The sequence below is a fragment of the Pundamilia nyererei genome, unplaced genomic scaffold, assembly GCF_000239375.1.
Source record: "Pundamilia nyererei isolate P.nyererei 1_Seehausen unplaced genomic scaffold, PunNye1.0 scaffold00249, whole genome shotgun sequence".
Classification (NCBI taxonomy): Eukaryota; Metazoa; Chordata; class Actinopteri; order Cichliformes; family Cichlidae; genus Pundamilia; species Pundamilia nyererei.
In genome coordinates this window covers 641,016-661,240 of record NW_005187650.1, presented here as the reverse complement: position 1 = coordinate 661,240, position 20,225 = coordinate 641,016, and the positions used below count along the sequence as shown (strand labels likewise).

At 38.8% G+C, this 20,225-nt stretch overlaps 1 protein-coding gene across 2 annotated transcripts in view; it reads left to right on the top strand.

Moving 5' to 3' along the window:
• The window catches only part of gabra3 (gamma-aminobutyric acid type A receptor subunit alpha3), a 103,756-nt gene that overhangs the window by 69,696 nt on the left and 13,835 nt on the right, over positions 1-20,225 (top strand). For both annotated transcript variants that reach the window (XM_005749572.1, XM_005749571.1), the window contains exons 5-7: positions 9,084-9,304; positions 17,649-17,731; positions 18,525-18,668. In XM_005749572.1, coding sequence (XP_005749629.1) covers positions 9,084-9,304; positions 17,649-17,731; positions 18,525-18,668 — 448 coding nt within the window. The remainder of the gene's footprint in view (positions 1-9,083; positions 9,305-17,648; positions 17,732-18,524; positions 18,669-20,225) is intronic.

Genomic DNA, 20,225 nt, shown 5'->3' with positions numbered 1-20,225 from the left:
AAAATAAAAGTAATGTCCATGTTCACGCTGTAGACTGCAACTCTATAGTCGTCCTTCAGCACACAAACTGAAATCAGCTGATTGTAGCGCAAGTGAAAGTGGAAGAGATAAGCAGGATCGATAGGCTAGCAGACTACCAATTCCAAGGAATTGAACTACTAACTTGAAACCCCATGATTCCCATCCCTAATCCTAATCCCTTAGCAAGTAAATAGCAGTGGCGGCTTGCGTTTTTTTGATTACAAGCAAAACTGTTGTATGGCTTCTATGCTTTTGAGTCTTGCAGCTGCAGCCATCTTCTCTTTTTTTAAGGGAAATCTAATGTTAAATACTGGAAAAGTTATAAGGAGCTCATTGTATTGTTTGAAATTGCAGTGAGCCGATAGCACAGGCTTCAGATAGCTCTAAATGTCCTGTTCTCATACAGAGTATCAAAATTTACTGCCTTGAGGCAGATACTTTCCCAAAGTGCTGAAAGTGCCCAAAGTGACAGTGAACACAGCTCAAGGACGGAGATGAGTTGGCACCGGATAGTGAAGGTAGTATCCCTGAGATGTCCAACCATTCTGACACAGAATCTGCCTATGGAACCAGAGCAACGCTTCACCAACGCAGCCCAGAGCAAAGCCACAAACAACTCATACTTTATGCAATTGATTTTTAAAACATAAATACACGCAAGATGTGAACTTGACCAGTGAAACCTTACTCGAGCTTGTAGGCAGTTATTCCATATTTCTAGATATTTCAGTAATCTAAATATTTTGAATGTTTCTGCACAAAATAGGTTAAATCTGCAGAAAAAAATCTTTGTTTGCACTTATAAAGGATGAGAAAACTGTATTCTGGTCATTTAAAATACCAGAATACTGCAATGCATTACTGATTCAAACATACCTCAGGTTTTAAAAATGAAATATTATTAGTATTACAACAAGTAGCATTAGATTCTGTAATTAAATGTAAATGTGTTCATATAGATTTACATTTAAGTGCTTGGTTGCTTGAGGGTTAAATAGAGGAAAGCTAATCAGCTTCTTTCAAACAGGATGAATTAAGGGACTGCATCAAAGGGCAGTGTAAGATAAATACAGACTAGAACTCAAGGGAAGTTCAAGGATAAAAAAAAACATCCATGTTAAAGTAGTACAGCAGAGCCACTATAAATCTAATATAGCAGATCTACTATAATGGTATTCAGTTTTTATACATATGCCACACATCAGTTTACATATATTCCATAGTGTGTCCTGGGGGTGGGCGATAGAAACGATATATGATAGAAACGATATAAATCGTATATCTAAATTTGGCCAACGATAGAGATTTTGACTATATCGCTCTATCGCGATAGCGCATGTTGATGATGTCATCAAGCTGTGCCTGTTTTGGTCGAAAGCATCGCAGCGGTTACAACCATTATCATCTGCAAATTATGGCGGGTGACAGTCATAGCAAAGAGCGCCCGGCAGAAATAAGGGGAAAGCCAAAAACTGCGCTTCCTCCACTTCCGTAACATTGATTCATTAATGTTGAATTCTCTCGCAGCTGTTCTATTCCCATGTTGTTGCAGTATATTAATAACTAACCTTGTATTGTGGATGAATAATCTCAGTTGTTCTCCTGACTGAAGTTTGGCCCGTGTATAGCATCCTGCTATGCGATTGCATTTGTCCCTGACCACCAGAATCCCTCACGTTAACTTTTATTGAGTGGAAAAAAAGTTGGCGTTCATCCTCCAGCTTCACTGTGCTAAAGTTATGGTATGAAATGTTTAAACTAGCGAGCTAACTTCCTGTAACTTCTAAAACTTAATTGTCACACCCGACAAAGCAGCAACGCTGATGATTTAATTAAAGATGAAAGAATTTAGACGTTTTTTAACTCTCAGTGTTCGTTTGACTTTGGGACCTGAAATGAACGGAGTTTTGGACCCAGATTACTCCGCGAAGCTCCTCACTACGGCAGCCGTAATGCTCTGACAATCCATCAAGCAGTGCGGCTTACCAAAGTCGTAAAACATTTTTTAACAGATTTCTGCACGCCAAAATCGGTTCAAGGTCAGTAAGCACAACCAGAATTCATACATAAGGCACACTCTCGATTTTTGAGAAAATTAAAGGATTTTAATTGTGCCTTATAGTGCAGAAAAAATACGTTATACAGAAGAAAAGAATATATCGTGATATATATCGTTACCGCACATGGTTCAAAGTATATCGCGATATGAATTTTAGGCCATATCGCCCAGCCCTAGTGTGTCCTTTGTTCTGGCTGCCCCTCCCTGAGCTGGGTTCTGCCGGAGGTTTCTTCCTTTTAAAAAGGAGTTTTTCCTTCCCACTGTGGCCAAGTGCTTGCTCAGAGGGACAGATGTCTGGTTGTTGGGATTTTCCTCTGATATTGGAGGGTCTTTACCTTACAATATAAAGCACTTCAAGGCAACTGTTGTTGTGATTTGGTGATATATAAATTGAATTGAATTGAATATGTTCCATCTAAATCACGTGATTTCCATTGGACACAAGATGGAAACCCTGATCTCTCATAAATCTTTCTTGCATTTTCTACTGCAGACTGTGAAAACACTGTCAGGGGACACTACGTATGCATTTTTTTAACATGCATGCATGGATTTATTCTATTTTTGTAGTAGTGATGATGGATAAACCAAAATTTCCTTTCTAAATGTAATTCATTCATGTTTGCATCACTGCATGCAGCTCCAAACAGTCATAATTTGCTAATGAGTCCCATTTCCATATTGCTTTTATGTGATTACTGCTACATACTTGACTTTATATTCGTGGAACAAAATGTTCCTATTTGAAGTGTGATGCAGTGAAGTGCTAAAACATGTTTACGGCTCAGAGCTGCAGAAGCTTGTGAGCTCTGACAATAATTGGAGTTGGTATGGGATTCACAGCTCAATGCAAGTCTCACGCAGGTTCTACTCTCAGCAGGGAAAGGTGAACAGCAAACAAGAATCCAAGTGAGACAGAATAATTGGCAAGGGGAGAGAGAAAGGCGAAATTGTAATTATTAATCAAGCCTCTGACTGATCGACACGATGCCCACAGAAGAGAAGAACTGGGCCCAAAAGCTGTGTTAATTCTGTATCATTACCACACCAGCGAACCAGTATCTTATCTCTGGGCTGCTGTGCACTGTCAAAAACAAGACATGATGACATATTGTGTACCACGCATAGCATTTCTGCACAGTAAATTGGGGAAACAGCGCTTGTGCACAATATGCTATCTTGTCAGAGGCACTAAATCAAACCTGTCAAACCAGTCTGCTAATCTAAAGAAAAAATGTCTCCAGTTGTAGCCACGAATAACAGTAGCATGGGTTACCGAGTGGAAATTTCCTGGCATAAACGGCTTGTTCAGGTTGCTTTGGCTAAAAACTGATTTGATAAAAAGAACTCATTGAAACGAAAAAAAGAAAAGAAAAGAAACAATTTAAAACAAAGCCATAGTGACATTATTACAAGAGGATGTAATAATTAAATGTTTAGAATTTAATGAACTCATTAATTTATGATAAAAGACTGCATTAATATTCTATCAGATATTAGACACAACCTTCCTGCCATTACCAGAGATCCAGACACTCGATCTCGTTTTTTAACATCTAGACTCATTTAGCCCAGTCTCGTGTACATCCTACCTCAACAACTGTTCATATTTTCCTAATTTCCTTTCATTCCATAATTCACTAATGTGAATTATTTTTTTTACTGCAGTGGCGAGCCCTTCAGTATCTACTGAAATTTCTCAGCCATTAAACCCAACTTGAAAACATTAGAGACCCATTTAGTTGTGGCATGTGAGAGAGTGGCAGAGATTTGGTTTTACCTAATTCATTTTAGTTCATTTGGTTCTGCAGTACCCAAGGCAGAAAAAACATGAACACAAATATGCTCGATTTTATTAAGAGTTGTTCCCATAATGCACTGTGCTCTTTATACGCAACAAATAAAATGAAACCTTATCTGATTTCCCCAGTAAACCTTCTCACAAGATGGTGAAACAGACATAACCCCAGCTGTGCCCTTTGAAGCTTTCACTTCATGAAATTTCATTTTTTTTTCGGTCTTAGAGGGGTGCAGTCAGGCAGTTTAGGAGGAATTTAATTTACATCTAAGCCCATTAAAAGAGGACATTTATTATCAAACATCTGCAGCTGGTGATAAATCTGTTGATGATATAGTGAGAAAAAAATCAAATGGAAACTGTTTGTACTTACACATCTAACTCAAAAGTCATTATTAGCATTTATTTTGAGTCATCGCTGTGTTTATCAGATCAAAGTCCAGATTTTCTCGTCGTTTAACCACATTGTGGTCCTTTCACAACATGTGAGAAAAATGTCAGTCTAATCTATCTGTCCATCCCAGCTCGTTGCTATCTTTGGTGAGCAGCGAGGGTACAGAGGCTTCATCAAAGCTCCGTAGCTGAAAATTGCTGCTTCTCGAAACAACTAAGGGCTTGAAAGATAATTTGTGACTTTGTAACTGTGACTGAATCCTTTCATAAAATACACTCACTGGCCACTTTTTTTAGGTCCACCTGTCCAACTTCTCTTTAATGCAAATATAATTAGCCATTCACATGGCAGTAAGAGTGCATTTAGGCATGTAAACATGGTCAAGATGACTTTTGGAAGTTCAAACCAAGCATCTGAATGGGGAGGAAACAGTATTTAAGTGACTTTGAATGTGACATGGTCATTGGTGCCATATGGGCTAAACTAAAAATTTCAGAAACTGATGATGTGCTACAATTTTCCCACATATACTGTCTATAGGGTTTACAGAAAATGGTCTGAAAAAGAGAAAATATCCATTAAGTGTCAGTTCTCTGTGCAAAAACACCTTGCTAATTCGAGAGGTCAGAGGAAAATGGTTGTTTTAGCTGATATGGAGGCAAAATTAACTCAAATAACTAGTCTTTACAACCAAGGTATGCAGAAGCTAATATGTTACAGCAACAGAAGACCACACCAGTTGCCACTTGTGTATACTAAGAACAGGAAACTATATTTGCGAGTCTCACCAAAATTGGGCAATAGAAGATTTGAAAAGCATGACGAGTCCTGATTTTTTCTGATGAGTCTGAGTCTTGTGACATTCAGTTAGAATTTGGTATAAACAGCAAGAAAGCATGGATCCATCTTGCCTTGTATCAATGATTCAGGCTGTCGGTGATGTAATGTTGTGTGGAACATTTTCCTGCCACCTTTTGGGTGTTTAGTACCAAATCAGCATCATTTGAGTATTGGTGTTGTCCGTTCCTTTATAACCACATTGACAAAGGCGCATTATCCCAGCAGGATAACCCACCATATGACAAAGCTCAGATCATCTTAGATTGGTTTCTTCAACGCGATATTAAGTTTATTTTACTTAAATGACCATCAGATTTATATCCAGTAGTACCTGTGGGATTTAGTGGAACAAGAGATTCATAGCATGGGTTGCAAACATGCAGCTGGCACATCTGCAGCTAAAATCTCTGAGGAATGTTTCTATCACCTTGTGGATTTATGGCATGAAGAAATAAGGCAATTCTGAAAGAAAAGGGGCATTCAGTGAAGTGGCCAGTGAGCTCATCTTAGTTTACTTTAGTCTTGGTTTAATTGTTATTCTAATATTGATTATAGCAGTCATTTACGGTATTTTGTTGTGAAGTACCTTTCTTTAGTTCTTTTTCACATTAAGTAATGACTATAATAAGGGTAGCCTTAGATAATTACTTTCTATAGTAATTAAACTGTAACTTCACCCCACTGCTAAATTACAAAAGAACAACAGTCCAAGACTGCACACCCACACAAAGGCTGACTATTCCCTCCACATCATACCTGAACTGAGTTCCTGCTTCCAGAAGTATGTCATCAAGAGAATGTCTCCCATTTTTTCCTCTGTTGCTGCGGTAATTAATCCTAATGAAAATTCATGAACCCAAATTTCAGTCAACTCCAAAAGTAACAGTTTCATGCAGATTGTTTTAGAATTTTTTAATAGATCTGCTCGCAAACAGTGGGCTAAAAATTGGTTGTTGCGGAAAACTACATCTCTATCAATTAGAGTTGTTGCTATATCCCCAATAATGTCAAAAGAAGGGACATTTTTTATTGTTTAGTCAATGCGAGACCAAGAGAGGAGTAAAATGAGTCAAGGAGCCCATCCTGCCAGCTGCTACCTTTGCCAAGTCATCTAAAAGTCTAGGTTAGGGTTAATGTCTAGGGTTAATGTACAGTGATGCTTCTACAGACATCAGAAGTCCAAGTTTAAACTATAGCTCCAAACATCACTCCTGTGAATCGGGAGCCTTGAGGATTAATTGAAAATGAGCACCGTTTCACAGACCTGCCACTGAAGGGTGGGCAGCTGAAGGAAGTGGACCGCCCACCTCTGATTTGTCCTAAGCTGTTGACTTTATGTCAGCACTAGCTTTACGAGGTGACCCTTCATCTGCTCATTTTCAAAACTGAATATCCAACTAGGATTCCAGGGAAATAGATTCAGTCTCAGCTGATAGTGAACAGATTAGAGTACATCCTGTACAGGTCAGCAATCCTTCACAGGTTATATATACATGTCCACAATACATAACATTTAAAGGCACCTTTTTGTTTTAAGGTGAGCTTATACATCCTGTTGAGGAATTTTCAACCCATAAAATGCAAATCTTTACATTTTTTTTATCAGAGCCCAATCAAATGATTTAATTTACAGCTCAGCATGCTCCACAAATTTTCTTGTAGTCGAGATCCAGTTGCCACTTTTATGATGTTATTGGTTTTTTAACTGCAGCAATAAACATACATCCTTAGCAAATATGTTTTTACAGTTATGGAATTTGTACTTATTTGTGGGCTGTCTGGGTAAAAAAAGGCAGAGCATCTGCACCTTTCACTTTGAATCCATCCAGGGCACATCAATCACCGCAAATATCCATCTTTCTAATAAAGGCAAGATGCCAGCAATCTTGTAAAAATGGTCTGTGTATTATGTGAAGACAAATAATGAATGCAGTTGCAATACTTGTGTCATGTGTTTAAAGGGGTTCTTTAAATTAGAGTTGTTTGCCATAGTTAATCTATTCATGATTCTGACTGCTGTAAAAAAAAGATATTTGACAGCCACTGTTGGGTAGACGCTCCGCTCTGTCTCCTCTGTCAAGGAGAAATCAATCACTCAGTCCCTGGAGGAACACCAGCTGGCATCTGAATGGTTTGTGCCATTTGGCCTTGTGGAGATTGACTATACTTTTCCTCACTTCTGTCTTTCAGTCTTCAAATTAATTCCCCATGTTTACAGAAGGTTCTGTCCAAAAGAAACAAACAAATGATGGCTTCACCCCAGCTGGGCCAAGCTCACTATTGTCAGTTTACATCACTGCATGTTTTACACTAATTGAGGCCTGATTTGGCATCTCATAAAGACGTGATTAACATGCATAACAAAAGGATAACCTTGGCGATGGGGATTTAAATGTTTTACTAGGGTTCCTTTTTTGTATGCCAAGATAGAGCAAACTTTCTTAGACTGTGCAGGAAAGTTTTTGTTAAAGATGCACAGGACAGAACAATAAATCAGTGTCATGGTTGCCCTACTGTCCACATGTGTTTGGTCATTAGTCTTTTTTGTGACCTGGAGAGTCCTTTGATGACAGCACTGAGAACTTAATGCATGAAGGAATCAGTCTGACATAATTAATGGGAAAAACAGTTAACGATTTACTTTGTGAACTCTTTAGTAGGTGATTGTGGCTCAAGAGTTGGGCGTTCGTCTTGTAATCGGAAGGTTGCCGGTTCGAGCCCCGGCTCCGACAGTCTCTCGTTGTGTCCTTGTGCAAGACACTTCACCCGTTACCTACTGGTGGTGGTCAGAGGGCCCGGTGGCGCCAGTGTCTGGCAGCCTCGCCTCTGTCAGTGCGCCCCAGGGTGGCTGTGGCTACACTGAAGCTTGCTATCACCAGTGTGTGAATGGGTGGATGATTGTGTATAGTGTAAAGTGCTTTGGGGTCCTTAGGACCAAGTAAAGCGCTATACAAATACAGACCATTTAACATTTAAAAAAAAAAAGAACCAGAGACTGCAGTTAATTAATAAATGGGGCAAAGATGAAATAAAGTGATTGAGGGTTGTGCACGTTAGTCACATTCTGGCTTTTATCAGTCTCTGAAGCTCTCTGTGGGCTTTATTTAGAGCACTGCTGTGAGGACAGATGCGATGTAATTATTGTATAGCATTGCAAGTTTGCAGGCCTTTAGGAGGTCAATCGCATCAATTAACAGACGTCCATCCTGTGCTGTTTAGAGGAGACCTGTTGCTGTGTTGAATGAAAGCTGCACACCCTCTCCCACTGAGCATGACGGGATCCTGTTGTTAAAACCAATGGGAAATGACTTAATCAAGGTGTCACTCAGGGGGGCAGCCAGTTACAGTTCACAGTACCTGAGCTGTTTCAGCGAACAAGCAAAAAGCTCCAAAATGGCTAGCAACACGTGGACCGTGCCTTTGTTGCGCACTGTTGTGGCATAGCTTCCCCACATCTCACTCTGTTGAAGCTTCAGCTCTCTGTCTGCAAAGCCGCTGTACACAGCTGGCGAGGAAAAGCAGTTGCTAGGACACCAAGACCCATTGAATGAATAATGTGAAATAAATTCATTTTGAACAGCTACTTCCCGCATTTGTTTTAGTTTGTTTGGTCTTTCGTGTGTTGGTGACGATGCAGAAATACTGTGTCGCACATTAATAAAACATGAAACAGATGTTCTACAAGCTTTCTCGCTGAGGCTCCAACACCTTAAGTGTGAGAGAAACACAACATTGTTAACGGAGCAGTAATCGTGTCACACAAAAAAGGAAATGCACTTTAACTCATTAAAGCAGGAAAAGCAAAAGTGGAAATAAAGGAACAAAAAAGGTGGCTCAACTTAACATCATGTAGCCTTTTTTTTTGTATGCTTTCCCAAATAAGAGCATCGTAAGGCTTGAATGAGAGCCATGTTCCCAGTTTTGTGAATTGTTGCCTTGCTAACTATTTCTTCAAACTCTCTTCCCATCAGGAGTACACCATCGATGTCTTCTTTCGCCAGAGTTGGAGGGATGAGCGGCTGAAGTTCGATGGGCCCATGCAGGTTTTACCCCTCAACAACCTCCTGGCCAGTAAGATCTGGACTCCTGATACTTTTTTCCACAACGGAAAGAAATCTGTAGCCCACAACATGACAACTCCTAACAAACTGCTACGACTAGTCGACAACGGCACGCTTCTATACACAATGAGGTGAGCATTTTTTGTGGTGATTCGGAGGTCAACACCATCACTTGAAAAAAAAAAAAAATCTGCAGGTGCTGTTTAGTAGATAATTTGGCATGAGAGCATCCTTATTTTGACATTCCTAAAAGAAAAAAGAAAGCATAATAAAAGATTTCACCCACTGGCACTCAGCACTTTTTACAGCCAGAAGTTCTCCATATGTATGAAAGGGTGACTCGCTTCCTTATAAGCTTATGCTAGGAAGCTTGGGATACAGTTGACTGTGACAGCATTCCTCTCCTATCATTCAGCCTCAAATACACTATCCGGTCGTTAAGTGATGACATGACGAATCCTACTTCCGGGCCTAAAGTAGTCTGCGTTTAATATGGCTTTTGTGTTGTTAACATGTTTAATGTTTTGTATTTTCTTCTATTTAATCTCAAAAAGCTCCTAAAACAGTCAGTAATCACTGTTGACCTCCCTCGGCTTTTATTACCGCTAATCATTTATTTAAGCTCAGTTTTTAAAACCTTAGGATGTAACTACAGCTCAGCACTCACGTTAACTTTTATCGAGTGGAAAAAAAGTTAGCTTATTTAAATTATACTAACATAACTGTGTCGCTAGCGGTCATGTAGCACATCATTAGCTACAGCTAGCCAAACTTCAGTAACCGTACAAACGTCACTGCTGTTTAGTTTTCTTTCTTCATTTATGTTTGAAGTGATAACAGAGCTGTACGTTTTAACTTGTTTCCAAAACCCCGCAGTCAGGACATGCTATATTGTATTTCGATGGAAGCTAGCAAGCTAACTTCCTGCTAACTTCTAACTCCGTTAAATGTCATAAATTCCGTTTTCATGGATGCCTGGATGTTAAACTCAATTGTTACACCTGATAGAGCAGAACGTTGATCATTTTATTAAAGATGAAAGACTTTAGACAGTTTTTCAACTCTCAGTAATGCCATAGTGATCGTTTGATATATGGACCTGCAGCGGAGTTTAGGCCCAGACACGGCTAGTGACGTCAGACTTAACGACTGGATAATTTTTATTATTAGTAGTAGTAGTATTATACACTACCAGTAAAAACTTTTAGAACACCCCAATTTTTCTAATTTTTGACTCATCAAAGTAGCCACCTTTGACAGATATAATGAACACACCCTTGGCATTCTTTCTACAATAGACATCAAATGTTTTTCAGAAAGTTTTTCATATATCTGTTGCAGAAGTTCTCATAAATGTGTGGCACTTAAAGGTTGCTCTGCTTTCACTCTTCTGTCCAGTTCATCCCAAACGATCTCACTGAGGTTTAAGTCTGGAGACTGTGCTGGCCACTCCATGTTTTCAAGCTTACCATCTTGTTCTTTTTTCCTGAGGTAGTTCTGGCATGTCTTGGAGTTAAGTTTTGGATCACTATCTGGCTGTAGGATGAACCCCTGACCAACTAGGTGCAACCAGTGGGTACTGCAGAATTCTGTGGTAGCTGTTTTAGTTTAGGGTGCCTCTCACTCTGTACAAGTCACCGACCCTGGATCCAGGAAAACAGCCCCAGACCATCACACCTCCTCCATGTCTGACAGTTGATGCCACACACTGTGGAACCATCCTTTCGTCTGCTTGATGGCATACTGAGATACTGCGTGATGAAGTGAAAATTTCAAATTTTGTGTCATCAGTCCATAGTACCTTCTTCTAGTCTTCAGTAGTCCAGTGGTAGTGTTTCATGCCCCAGGCAAGCCTCTTTGTCTTATTCTGATGTCTTAGCAACGGCTTTCTTTCTGCAACTCGTCCTGTCAAACCTGCAGCTTGAAGTCTTCTCTTCACAGTTAAAACCGAGAGTTGTTACCACAATTAAGCTGTGCTTGAACCTGTTGAACCTTATTTTTTAAATCTGAGCACTTACTTTTGTAACATTTCAAGCTATGCATTGGACTTAAACAACTTGAATCACAATAAATAACTGAAAAAAATGGGGTGTTCTAAAACTTTTGACCAGTAGTTTATGTAGATGGGTTAGTTCAAACAAAATTGACCCACCATATGAAAAGGAAAACTATCCATAAAGATCAAAGCCATTTTCTGTATCAGTGTGTAAAAATGCTTCTTAATGTTGTTTTGTTGGACTAACAAAACTCTAGCCTGTGGGCAGTTTTTGCCAGGCCTGTAATGGTTTTTCAAATTCATCATCCTGTATTTAGTCAAGTCAAGCAAAATTCTGTCGCCAATATTAAAACATTTTTAAAAACTTAGTTTTGATTTATAATAAATGGGGTTTTTAAAGATCATATAGAAGTTACTGGAAGTTACTGTATGCGTCACCATGTCCATGCAAAGTTTCATTCAGATTGGCCCAATGTTAAGGGTACATAGAGGCATATTTACATACATATGCTCTAATCATTTGTTACGACCCGGCTCAAAAGCCGCAACATAAAAAAAAGGAGACGAACAACAGAGTGTGGGTGAGGAGAGGTTTCATCCGAAAATGGGAAAACCAGGTTGGCTAAAATGGCTGGTACCACCAAGGCAAAGACTAGTGCACTGCCCGAAAGCTTGCCTCAGGTATGCTTTTATCCACACCTGACTAGGTGTGGCCAATTAGCACCAGCTGAAAACACTGAGACGATTAGAAGCTGCAGAGGGACGTAACATCATTATATACAGATATTTGAACATGGCAGTCTATTGACTCACTTTCCCAGCTTGCCTCAACTGGCTATTAGAGGAACAGCAGCAATAATAGTCAATATTGAATCATTGAAAACATTTTTCAAGCTGAGAATTTACAAAATTCTCATCCTTCATCAAATGAAATCGGAATGTTTGTCATATTTTTTTCAGTTAGAACATGAACATTTGATAGAAAGAAAATTGGAAACTATAGTCCCGGATTCCAAAGAAAAGTTAGAAGATTATGAGAGAACCTAGTTTAGCTTTTAGAAGATGATGTGTGTATATCAGCAAATTCAATAGCTAGAGACATTTTATTTAAAAGCATGAATGCAAACACCGTGGTGGCACTAGGGTGAAAATTAACATCTTAGGAATAAAATTGTGCTTTTTACCTGTCTGTGAGTCAGATAGCTGACTTGCAGCCAGTCTGGCCCATATATGTATCACACGCAGACAGCCGAGTGAATAATACTCACTTGATCAAAGGAGTGTCATTGTGTGTATGTCATGCGTAAAGTACACTGTAAATAGCATCAGCAAGACAGTCATAGTCACTGAATACCATTATGTACTGAATAACAGCAAAAATAATTCTGTGATTGCTTTGGCTGGAAACACTGAACCTGTCGATCAGCATTCACCAGCTTTGCACTAGGCCGTGAAAAGGCTGCAGAAATGTTTTTATGATGCTCGTGCACAAGGTCAGTATAGATTTTTAGGGGTGAAAATGAAATGGTGAAAAAATCATTTTGTGCTCCCACATGAGTAGATCTGATGCTGTGGCAGTTCTGCCAAGGCCAACAAAGATCCCTGAGCTCTGATGTAGTATTACAAGGACTAACATGTTTAAATAAGCAGGGAAATGTATTGTGAGATGATGAAAAAGTTGCATGATTAAGTATGATAATCCTTGGCATCCTTGATAATCCTTAGAGGCCCAAAAGCATTTTTGGAACCAGCTTAGTTGTATTATGGAGCTAAAATAAACACCAGCAAATAAAACTCATTTATAGGAATTCTGTATTTCCCATTGCAATGCTTTTGCAATGGGAAATACTATTGCTATTATACATTAGAGACCTTAATATTATTACGTTATATAATATTAGCATTAAAACCATAGTTCCGCAGTGTGCTTTTTGTTCTCCCATCATCCCCAAATGGTTGCAGCACATGGCTACCCCTCCTTCCTGTTAAAAGGGAGTTTTTCCTTCCCACTGTCGCCAAGGGCATGTTCAAATGTGGTTATTTGATTGTTGGGGTTTTCTCTATATTATTAAAGGGTCTTAACTTAAGAATGTAAAGCACCCTGAGGCGACTGCTGTTGTGATTTGGTGCTATATAAATAAAATGGAAATGAACTGAATAGTTCAAGTAAAAATAGTGTTATTACATAAATCCAAATGTTGTGAACCATCTTTACTGCCTGAATAAAGAAAATAAACACAAATTTACAACTGCATCCCCCTCTATCATTGCAGAGTTGAGCCAAAAAAGTAAAAACACTAAGATCTGGAATTCTAATGTGTGAGCAGTCGGCGAGAGAGATTAACTGTTTTGCACCGCTAAAATGCATGTAGGTGAAAATCTGCACGCTCAATGTACAGCATCAATAATGTCATGTCTTATATAAAATTCTGTCAAATATATTGATATCTTGCCAAGCCCTAATGAAAAACTGCAAAGTATTCTTTAGACCATCCCTACTTTTACTGACTCTATCATAAAACTCATATCATAAACTTAATATGGAATGTATTTTTGAAAGCACTGGCAAAGAACTTTCTCAATTTTAGGGCTACCTTTCATCTATCTTAAGCTTTGGGTGATTAGTTGAAGGGGATCTGCATGAAAATATTGCTGTGTTATTAGAGGTACTGGAAAACACTCCCAAGGAGAGACTGATACCTTAAATTTCCACATACTGCACAGGTATTAGGCTTTAGAATATAAATCTGTCTCACGGGAAGTTTAGTGCACAGTGCGTCACCATAGCGCCCCGCTTTGATTGACATTCCTCACTAAACAACTGCTTAAATCCATTTAATCAGCACGTCTACAGGATCTGAACTGACAAATGCTATGAAGGCCTCGGCTCTGCAGGATTGCGTCATTATTTCTGAATTTAGAGAGCTGGTATTGTCTGCCAGCGCTGCTGCGGTTATTTTTTTGTGAAAGCATTTGTCACTCATTTACAGTTCACCTCATTTTAACTCAACCTCCTTGCTTCTTCTTCGGCATTTCTCTGTCCCTCACTAATATTAATTTGTGAGAAGACTCAGGTGTACTTTTTAAAGAGAGAGAGGTTTATGCAGGTTTATATTTGTCATTAAAAGCTGTTTCAAGAATTTATTGTATGCGAATGTATCATTTACTAAGTGGACTTAACAGCTTAGAGACCACCAAAAACAAATACAACTGTACAGCCGTACTTGGGGATTTACAATGCCAGAAAGCCCTTTCAACATGGCCAAAGCTGAGAAGTAATGCTTCACTTAACACACTGCTATGTGACTATAAAAGCAACACAATACAAAAGCAATGCTGCTAAGACACAAGTTTTTGTCTTGTCTTTAAACATTTGGTATATTTAGTATATAAAAAACTAAATAAATAGATTGTTTTATATGATCTATAGCTTGCTAGTAGCATGACTCATGTGTCTCCCCCCCTTTTCCAGAGTGAAATACATTTTTACTTTAACAAAAGAATTGTATTTAACTAAAGAAAGACTTCAGTGATGGCAGTGGGTGTGATCCACATGAACAAATAAAGACAGGCATCAAACAAATAGAAAAACTGGTATCTGTGAAGGCAAGTGTTGTGTTATTGTACACAGTGAATACACTGCAAAGCAGCTAAGCAGTATGAGGATTAAAAGTCTGAAGACATGGTTCTCTGCTGGAAGAGGGTGGACTGATCACTCTACCTTGAAGCAGCAGGTTGATCAGTGGATCAGTGCAGCTATAGAGGTCTGTTGTGGTGAAAACAGCCACAAGGCATAGCTGTTGATTTTCTGGGCAGCAACTGTTCAGACCCTCCCTTATGGCCACAACCAGTCAGTAGCGAGCAAAACAAAAGGACCGACACAATGAGCTTTTCCTGAAGGATGTCTGGGTTTACTCTAAGAAGGGAATTCAGGAGGGAGAAGATTCCGATGAGGTTCTGGGACACACTTGGGAAATTTTTACTCCCTGGTGGTTTGGAAGCTTTCTGATATCCGAAACACACATATGCACACATACACAAGAAGTGGAGGAGGTGGTGGGGTTCTGCTTAGACTGCTGCCCCCACAGTCCTGGATTAGAAAATAGTTGGGTGGTACCCATCATGTCTCACATTGTTCAAAAGAGCACAGTGGTAGCAGTCGCCTCATTAATTCTTTGCTTTGTCTTCCTTTATTATTGTTCTAGTCTGGCTGTTCTTGCATATGCCTGCAAATGTTTCAAGCCCTTCAAGAAATTAAGAATTTCTGTGGGGGCAGATCAAAACGATGCTTTCCAAATGAAGCTTTCTACTCAAATTATACTAATATTTTAGTAACATGTTTTAACAGCTATTCAGTCGATTGTCATTCACTTTGCACATCAATATTTACTTTGTAATAACGATCACTTAACTTGCACCAGTCATCAGATCCAATTTCAAATTGCCCAGTGCTTTGGTTTATGAACAGTGCTGCCATTCCTGTCACCCGTCATCAGCAGTACTTTAATAAACTAATACTGGAAGGAGTAATACTGTTAAATTTGAGTAATCAGTTACTGTCAATCAGTTAAGTGTTTTTGTTTGATTTGATAAATCTCGGGTTATGAAACAGAGCATAAGTGATGGGTGAAATAATACTTTTTTATAATATATATACATTTTATTTTTTTTGTCCGGTTGCACATATAAGTGTGGCCAATTCTTTCTGTATATATTTAATTATCGTATGATTTTAAATATATACATATATTTTAATATATATATGCTAAAACTAAAATTAGGCATGAGAGGTTTAATAAGGCTTTGAAAGTATAATAAGCTAGGTCTATTTAAATACATTAAAGTGGAATATATTATTTTAGAGAAAATGCCAGAACAAATTGTAAGGCAAGAGGAAGGGTTAAGAGAAGAAAGGCAGAAATGTCGGTTCAGACAAGAATTCCATTCAGCGGCTTGAAGGCAGCAAAGAAACATTAAGCAAAATACATTTAACTTAATTTTTAGACGCAATCACACTGTAATGTTAGACAACCCTACCAAAAAACTACTAGTACAAATTTTATTTTTGCAATTTTATTATTTTCGTTCATTTTTTTCTCTCTATCATATATTGGAACATGTGGTCCATTTCACCTGATTACAATCCTGAGTCTGAAATGTAAACACCTCTAGAATATAAAAAATACCATTTACTAAGTTACTAAGGGTGGCTAAGGAGAAGTGGCTGACAGAAAAAGGAACCTTTTTTTTAGAGGTTTCAATGTGTGTTCATTAGTGTTTTATGGTTCTGTAAACGTTGCCAAAGTTTATCAGACTTCACCTCCCCAAAAAACACCAGCATGTCTGCATTGTCATTGTGAGTACCATAAATTGCTGACACATGCTGTGTAAGGTACCTCTATGCCCAAGCGCTTCTTTGCAAGGCTGATGATATAGTTGTAAGCTCTGTATGAAGACAGCTTGCCTTTTTGTCTTTAATCAAAACCATTCTGTCTTCTTGTAGCCTTTGTTTCTGTCAGAGTATAAGTACAGCGCGTGAATGTTGGTTTTAAGTGCCGTGTGATGCAAAAGATTCTCACATTTATGTTGTAAAGCATTAGCTTGTGTAGATAGTGAGCCACTTATCAGTAATGAGGCAGCAACAGAGAGCACAGAAGCGAGTTAGAGGCAAAAACAGGCTTGGCATTGTTGTAAATACAACACAATGAGCTAATTGGAAACAGAAAGTTTGTCTGTGGAGGCAGCCCGCGATGTTACACATTTTAAGGCTGTGGCTACAAATAAACTTGTGGGACTTTCTGCAACATTAAACAGTGAGACCAAAAGAATCTACCCACTAAAAACCCAGTTTTCAATGGATGTACAGGGTAAATATGGTATAATTGAGTTTAAATAACCCAGTTTGGGGGGTTTATGTGTGAGTTAGTGCACCAAAGGATGGCATTTAATTAGTTGCTGTGTTGTTTGAACTCGGCAAATGTAGCCCCGATGTTGATTAAACATGTATGAGTGAGATAACGTGCACAATTTCTCTGTTTACTTGCAGAGTGCCTTTTGTGGCCTGGCCATTTGACCAACTGAAACAAATTTGGGTGCTCTCTGGAGATTTAGTCCATGTCTGCCTTCTAATTACCACTGACAGGGTGGTGATGCAAAGGAGGAGAGAGAGAGAGGATATAATCTGTTCTCCTTCAGTTTTTATTCACACGTACACAAATCCCTGGTTTTGAAATAAACTCAGAGATTAAAGCATTATTTGGTCTACATTTGGATTTGTGGGAAAGCCAATTTTGATGCACGATAAAGCAATTTGCATAAGACCTTCCCAACATGTCTCACATATCTCTATGAAAATGCTCCAAATTATGTTTCTGCAGAAATATTTGACATCATTATGCATCATCATTTGTTTATAATGACCTGTTCAACCATCCTGCAGACTGAACAGTGATGCATTTTCTTTCCCTCTGCCCCCACAGGTTGACCATTCATGCCGAGTGCCCCATGCACCTGGAGGATTTCCCGATGGATGCACACGCCTGTCCTCTGAAGTTTGGAAGTTGTAAGTCAGTCCAGATGATCAAAACAAAAGTGTTTTATATAAGATCAGACATCTGAAACAGTGGGGATGGTTCTCTGCAGGTGTTAGGAACCTTTTCCTGAACTATAAAAAAAGAAGAAAAACAAAACAAAGGCTAAAACTACACTGCAGTATGATGTTTGGTAATATAACAAAAGCAGTTAAGAGAAAATTTTATTAATAAAGATCTTCTCCCTCTTTGGGCTGCACCCTTTAGGCATCGCCACAGCGACAGTTAATGTGCTTAAATTACTTTCAGTATGCTCATAGTGCGGGGCATGTAACCATCCATACACAAGCATAGGCTATTTACTGTTTCAGACACAGCATTAGATATAGTTTGATGTTTTAGCAGCAATGCTTATATCTCTCAACATAAAATGATGCTGATAGGTAGAGCATTCATTTTGGATACATTTAGTTAAAAAAGTGGCACTGGAGGAAAAGTCAGTGATCCCCTGACGCGTGAGGATTAAATCTCAGGGTGGTGAACACAGTAAAAGGAATTTTTTTGTGAAACCTGATATCGTTATCGGCCGCAGGTCTATCAGCCCGATCAATACTGGATGGACGCTGCGTATTATCATGAATGACTTACTGGAATTTAGGAAAAATGTCTTTTAGATCCTGAAGTCAGCAGTTAACTTTTTGCCAAAGCAAATGCTGATAATCCTACAATGTGCAGAGGTAGGAGAAAAACAGAAAATATTGCACCCATATTTTGATCTCTCACCTATGCTGTCTGTTTTTTGGGGGCTGTCTTCTGTTTGCTCAGATGCTTACACAAATAATGAGGTGATCTACCTGTGGACCCAGGGTGACGAGAGGTCTGTCGCTGTGGCAGAGGACGGCTCCAGGCTGAACCAATATGACTTACTGGGACATGTTATTGGCAAAGAAACCATCAGTTCCAGCACAGGTATGCCATTCTGGGTACAGACAGCAGCATACAATACACCGTAAGGTAAATCAGAGTTTGTCTGGAACAGGCAAAAAGTTGATTTTGAGTACTCAAAAGTGATCGAATTCTCACTTTTGAAAGATAAACTACATATAATCTATTCCACTGAGATATAGTGGCTCTTGTGTAATTTGTCTTCCAAAATAATAAACAGTCTGCAGTTTCTCAACAGTTTCTGTCATTTTAAATTCATCTTGCATTGTTTGGCTCCATCGAGAAAATGATGACTGAAACTATTCAGCATATTTACCAAGATAATATGAAGACGTTTGCCAGAGGTGAAAGGTTTTTTGGGTTTTTTTCACTTTCCTTTGGGGTTCAGCCAAGAGTCAACTATAATAACCATCGTCTAGCCCTTTCTTTTGATTGCATATTCATTTGATCTTAAAATCTTATCTTCAAAACTGTTGCAGAATCCTTTTTATCTGTCACACAAAAATCAATTTTTTTGTTATTTCCCCATTGGAGGGCTTAAAGCTTATGTTAGCAATTTAATATAAAGGGATGAAATAGCACGGTGAGGGCAGGGTACTCACATATGCTGAAAATATTTACAGCAGCAGCATCTCACTGGTAATAGATCATTTGAGTTCAAACACCTTCAAGAATGTGCTGCATTTTTATTATACTTATCAGTCACTATCATGTACCGCTAACATCAATCAGCAGCTTTAGTTAATGGTGTAATAGGACTAGATAAAGTACCAAAGAGCTTGTAATGGTAAAGCTAAAAATAAAAAGTTGCTTTAGTGGGGCATTTGGAAATCACAAGAGTAAAACAGCTTACCAGCGAGCCACGCTGCTCTCAGTTTTGAGAGATTTAACCTTTACATTCAAGCTGTTTGCTTGTGAAACTTTCAAGAGGTGAGCCACAGAGTCGCTGATATCTGTCAGACTTCAGTTGTCTTTGGAGACTAAAGCACCAAGAATCCACTTTGTTAGATGGCACTCCAGTTTTCCAAGAAATAAAAGTGTGTGTGTGTATGTGTGTGTCTCCTTTAAATAACTGCATCTGTTTAACTCTACAGAGGATGCGTTCCTTGAGAGTATCTTTATTGTTTGTGCTGTTTGGTGGGTTGAATGTAAGTCAGGAGAATTGCAGCGATGGAAGAAGACCAACAGAAGTCTGACAAGTACCAAAGATTCATGATAGAGTCAGTGCGATTTCTTTCATAAACCACTTCAGCTTATGGCGGTTGGAAAAGCTCATTTCCTTAGACTTTAAACCTAATGGACTATAGTGATCTAGGGGGATGGGAGGATTTGAGCCCATTCAGCTCTGGTTTGATTCTCCTCAGAAAAAAACAAAACCAAAAAAACACCTCAGGGATGGAAATCTGTTTTTCGTCCTATCTTCATAACACAGATTGCAAACATGGCACTGAGAGCTGGCAGTTGGAGAAGATGTGAGTTTATCCATTTGCTAGTATAATTGACATATTTATATGAACAGCAAAAAACATCCCAAGGAACATGTAAATGTGCACTTAAAAGAATGTGACACTTTGTATATGT